Source organism: Haliotis rubra, unplaced genomic scaffold (assembly GCF_003918875.1).
Source record: "Haliotis rubra isolate DU_JTF1 unplaced genomic scaffold, ASM391887v1 Scf152, whole genome shotgun sequence".
In the NCBI taxonomy this organism is placed as follows: Eukaryota; Metazoa; Mollusca; class Gastropoda; order Lepetellida; family Haliotidae; genus Haliotis; species Haliotis rubra.
The window spans coordinates 1,833,361-1,838,859 of record NW_025765470.1 but is presented as its reverse complement, the minus strand read 5'-3'; the positions used below and the strand labels follow the sequence as shown (position 1 = coordinate 1,838,859).

The 5,499-nt window shown below is 37.5% G+C and overlaps 1 protein-coding gene across 1 annotated transcript; it reads left to right on the top strand.

Moving 5' to 3' along the window:
* Nucleotides 1-3,133: 3,133 nt before the first annotated feature.
* On the top strand, nucleotides 3,134-3,529 carry LOC124270484. The gene has a single exon (XM_046705484.1). It carries the CDS (start codon nucleotides 3,134-3,136, stop codon nucleotides 3,527-3,529), a length of 396 nt encoding a protein of 131 aa, XP_046561440.1.
* Nucleotides 3,530-5,499: the final 1,970 nt, after the last annotated feature.

Below are 5,499 nucleotides of genomic sequence, written 5' to 3'. Positions count from 1 at the left end.
CAATATAATTGAATTTATTTTCAATTTCATAATGTAATTTTTATTTTATTTTTGTATTGTAAGCTGTATGTTGTGTTATTGTATGATGTATATCATAGTGGATGTTTGGCGATAGTTGTGACATAGAGTGTGTGTGGCTGAATGCCAAGGCGTGCAAGTAAATGTCCGATGCAGCTATGTTTTATTACTGTGTTAAGTTGTATGTTAATGTTATTTTTCACCATTAGCATGATTTTAGAAATAAATTTCATATCTAACATGCTATTTCAAGATAATAAGTGAATGAAAGTTTAACTGAAGAAAAATTACTACTTTGTTATAAATGATATATGATTTCTTAAACTGGATTGAGTTATGCCAAAATGTTTTGCCCTGTTTTTTTAGTGCTATATTACTAGTTATATGTATGATCTTTATTTGCCTTAAATGCTAATTCATATTCATGTTGAGAAAATAAAACAATGAATCTTATTATATATTCTGTTTTTCTTAAACTAAATGTCATGATAACAAATTGCTTATATTGTTTTTAACAAGAGTTTATGATATGAGTAAAGAACAATGTTTAAATTTGGCTCTTTGAAACGCATATGAAAACCTGTGAACCTGAAATTGAAACCGGTAACTGAAACTATGCGGAAACTATGTCGAATACTAGTAGTTGGTAACTAAAACTCTGCGGAAACCTGTTGGAGTTTTATTAATAACTGAAACCTTGTGGAAACCTGATGGATTCAAAGTTAACTGAAACCCAACGGAAACTTGTGGGTAACGGATACCTTGCGGAAACCTGTTGGAGTGTGGGTAACGGAAACCTTGCGGAAACCCTTAGAAAGTGGGTAATTATAATTTTCCGTTATTGCGGAAACTCAATGTAAAAGAACGGAAACTCACTGGATTCTAGGTGGAAACTTAAGTTTCAGTCCACTTTCCACCAGGTTTCCACATTGCAGAAACCAAGTTATTTTTGCTGTGACTGGTATAGCATTTAATTGAGCTTTGAAATATGCAAGAGAAAATAATGCAATTATAACAGACTGCACACACTTTTATAAACTTCTTGCTTAAAAGTTGTTTGGTAAAAGTTACAACGCCCAAGGCATCAGTAAAGCTGTCAAGATGTCTTATACTAGAGACAGGTGTCAGAGACAGAATCATTTCCACTTTTGAAGATTATTATCCGTTTTATCTCTTCAGTTAGTAAATTTAACTCTTAAACTAAGAAAATATTAAGCTATCTCGTCAACAAATGCGATTTTTAAATTGTGATTTTTAAGGGGTCGAGATATGGATGTACAATCACGAATTCATCTCTTTGCTCTCATTTTATTTGTCTAGATATCGTTACCCGATGCTTTAAGTTAAAAACTATTTGTCCTCAGGAAGTGTTTCGGCAGCATAAAATCAGAGCAACAGGTACCTAGACTTCTATGTGTATAAATCAATGTCATGTGTTGTTTCTTAATTAATGATACTCACAATCTTGATATGCACATATTTATATTTATTTTGATTTCCTGAGAACTCATAACCAACAAATCCTTGTCAGCTAGCGCCCTTCAACCAATGTAATAATCCAAATCAAGGTATACTCTCTCTCACGCACACACGGCTTCTACCTTCTGATCACATACCAGCCACAAGTCTCGTGATAATCTAATTGGGTTGATATTATGTTTGATAAATTTTCTGTTTACTTTCTATAATTAGTAGAAGGTCTGTCCGTGTACGCAACAAACATAATTCCAAATTATCATATAGTTTTTAGTTTAAAAATAATCAGCCAATGCCACCGGACTGCCTGGTCCGTCTCTGTATTGTCTGGTCATTGTTGGTTGGTGGGTGGGTTAATGCTGCAATATTCTAGCTATATGGCGGCGGTCTGTAAATAATCGAGTCTGGACCAGACAATCCAGTGATCAACAGCATGAGCATCGACCTGCGCAATTGTGATACGATGACATATGTCAACCAAGTCAGCGAGCCTGACCACCCGATCCCTTTAGTCGCCTCTTACGACAAGCATGGGTTACTTTAGACACGGGTCGGTACGGTGGGGCGGCTACAGGTTATAAACGAATGTTTACTCCTTACATGCTCTCTCTCTGTGTCTGTCTGTGTGTCTGTGTGTGTCTGTCTGTGTGTGTGTGTGTGTGTGCGTGCGTGTGTGTGTATGCGTTCGGCACTTCCTGTAGGGCAGAACATGATTACCATTATGTCATCACTGATTTTTAGTTATCCTTTCAGATAATTTTTTTGCGCTCTGTTATCCTTTACATCCAGCTGCATCGCAGGATAATAGAGACTAATTATTCTCTGGCACTGATGTTGTATGTTTAGGGGAAGAGGCATGAGCTACCTCAAATTTAAAAGCTTTTGGACAAAGAAGATTAACTCAAGAACGTGTGTCTGAGGCCTTCAGAAGATGTTTCACATTTGTTTGACTTTTAACCAGTAGGTACACTGATACTTCTGTTTTAGGCTTTGGTGCTGACGTTTTGTCAACAGTTGTCAATGTGATCTGTCAAAATGACAGAACATATTATGTGGATCCGTATACTGTCATGAAAGTTACAAAGGACACGCTGAAAGTAAGGTGAGATATGATGCTCTTTTGGTGAATATTTGGATAGTCTTTCTAACATTGAATCATTTGCAGAGAAATGTTTCATTATTCTGCTGTTTTATATTTCGGATAATGTATGTATTTGTTGCCTTGGTATTCCACATGGGCATACAAACGTATGCTGTGCCTGTTTTGCTTCTTCTGTACCTCAATGGGAGGAAGGAAGGTTTTATAACGGGAAAAGATATAACCAAAACTCTGTAAAAATAGAACTGTAAATAGGCCTCACTATTCTTTCCTCTTCTTGTAAAAAACAAATTCATTTTCTTATAGCCATTTAAAATAGAAAAATAACAGATAATCAACTTTTGTTTCAAATAATAATTGCCCTCATTTACATGCACACAATATGATCGTCTAAAAACTAAGACATCTGTTTCCATACCTCCCCAAATCAAATGGTAAGCCCATAATTAAAATCATTCGTTTTGCATATGTAATAATGGGTTAGGCTAAAAATGTGAAATCTTCCTTTCATGTTCCAGAAACATTCCAAAGGGATATACAATGACAAACCTTAATCCAGAAGACGCCCACCACGTCAACACCAGGTGGTCTTTCAACGACGGCAGACACTCGGAGATTTACATAGAAGAACTCATCAGCAAACAACCATCTCGCTGCCTGTACAACGAGAAAGGCTCCTTGGTAGGGTACGCCCTGAGATACCACAACGGGAGTATTGGCTTTCTACATGTCCTGGATGAGCACCGAGGGAAGGGGTACGCCAAGGTGATCATGTCTCACCTTGCCAGTTTGTGCCTACAGCAGATGGAAGAGGTGTATGTCGAGGTCCGCCAAAACAATATAGCATCTATCTGTGTACAGAAAAGCATAGGGTTCCGTTCCCTCTCAAACCTGGGTTCACTGTGGTGGATAGAGAGTCGAGGATCTGAATGCTGAAAAGACGATAGTATTCTATTTCACTCCGTGTTGGTGATCTAATTCCAAGTGAAATATTAGGTAGTGGGTAATATCATATATGATTACATTGACAAGTTTCGTATTGGTTTCTACATAATGCTGTAATTGTACCATTCGCACGTGCTTCGACACGTGAAGATCCGGGTTAGAATTGATTTTCAGTAACCCATGCTTGTCGTAAGAGGCGACTAACGGGATCGGATGGTCAGGTTCGTATCCCAATTGCGTAGATCGATGTTCATGCTGTTGATCACTGGATTGTCTGGTCCAGACTCAATTATTTACACACCGCCGCCATATAGCTGGAATCAGAGACCATATAATATTATATGGTCTCTGCTGGAATATTTCTGAATGTGACCTAAAATTAAACTCACTCTCTCACTCATAGAGTTCACTTAGTATTATATCCGATTGAGCCGTTAGTTTGGGTGTGAGCAGAATAGGGGCCTTTATGGCGGCAAAATCTATTTTTAGCTATGGGGCTTTATAGGGTCAAAATCTATTGTTAGACTTCACATAGTCTATTTTTAGATGATGAGTCACTGCTCTCTATTGTATATTGAGATCTATTGTGTGAACACCTGGTGTGTCTATTTAAGACCATCAGTCATTGTCTCAGGGCTATATTTAGATCTATTGTGTGCACACCTGGTGTGTCTATATTTAGAGTATGAGTCATGTTGTACATGGGTTTTCCCACAACGTATTTTTAGACTCTGGTATATAAGCCCCACCAAACAGCCTCATGTCATACTCAGTCTCTGAAGTCACTAGTGGATATACATTCAAGTGATTTCACACATTGTGGATATACCAGAGTGCATTTCTCATTGGATTATACTGTGTGCACTGGATTACTAAACAGACTCAGAGTGTACTGTGTACTGGATATATATTTTCATCAGCCTCTCAACTATACATCAACAGAACATCAAGGTAAGTTACCCTTCACATTTGTGGAAACATACTAACATCAGAATAGGGAATTGAAACAACTTACCTCATGTGATCCATAGGAAATCCCTTAGCACAAGCTTCACACATATGTCCATGAACAGATCGATTCACACACATATCCAATGTATCCACACATATTTCCATGAATACATATATGCATTGTTTCCAGCAGCACACCTATGTCCATGAATGTAGGTCAATAGCCATTCAAAGCTATGTTTACGGGAAGGGAATCCCCTCTCCCACCCAAGCATGAAGATTAAGAAAACAAGCGTATAATGGAGTGAAAAATAAATAACTTCAAATACATGTTACCGAGTGTCAATGTTAATACTGTTTTTCTTTCTTTTAATTTGCGACAGCCTCCGAGTGAGGTGTGCCATGTTCATTCTGCCATAACATTGCCTCTCCCTACGTTCAATGAACCGAGAAGCATGACGGTCTTCACGCCAATTGAAGAAACCAGGTCATAGATCGCGTCCCCCGCCGCCATTTTGAAACCCAATGACACTATTGAAATTGTAAAAAATGAAAATCGTGGAAATCATAGTTTGTGGAGAATATTAGAATCCCTGTAGAATCGCTATGCATACAGAATATTAGAATCCCTGTAGAATGAGCAACACAAACTACCTGGACAATCCGACACCAAAAAAACATGTCTTAAGACAAACAATTTGTTTTCCTGTTTGGAATACACAATGACTACAGAAATACAAAAGACATAGAATAAACACAACCTTAGCATGTATTACAAAATGTACATGATATACACTATTCATACGAAAATCAACTAATACTTTTACAATCGTTCTGTGTGCTATGTAACACCCATAACGTTGTTAAAGGCATCCAGACCATGAAAACAACGTGCTTGAAATACTGTTGGACACTGCATAGATCGACTTACTAGTCCAGAGTTAAAAAATCCACAATACATCCATCACATTTGTGTATTATAATTCATCAAGTCACAGAGTAACACGTCG

What these genes read in the sequence shown, in the direction of transcription:
- LOC124270484 (XM_046705484.1), top strand. Translation starts at nt 3,134, where the DNA reads ATGACAAACCTTAATCCAGAAGACGCCCACCACGTCAACACCAGGTGG.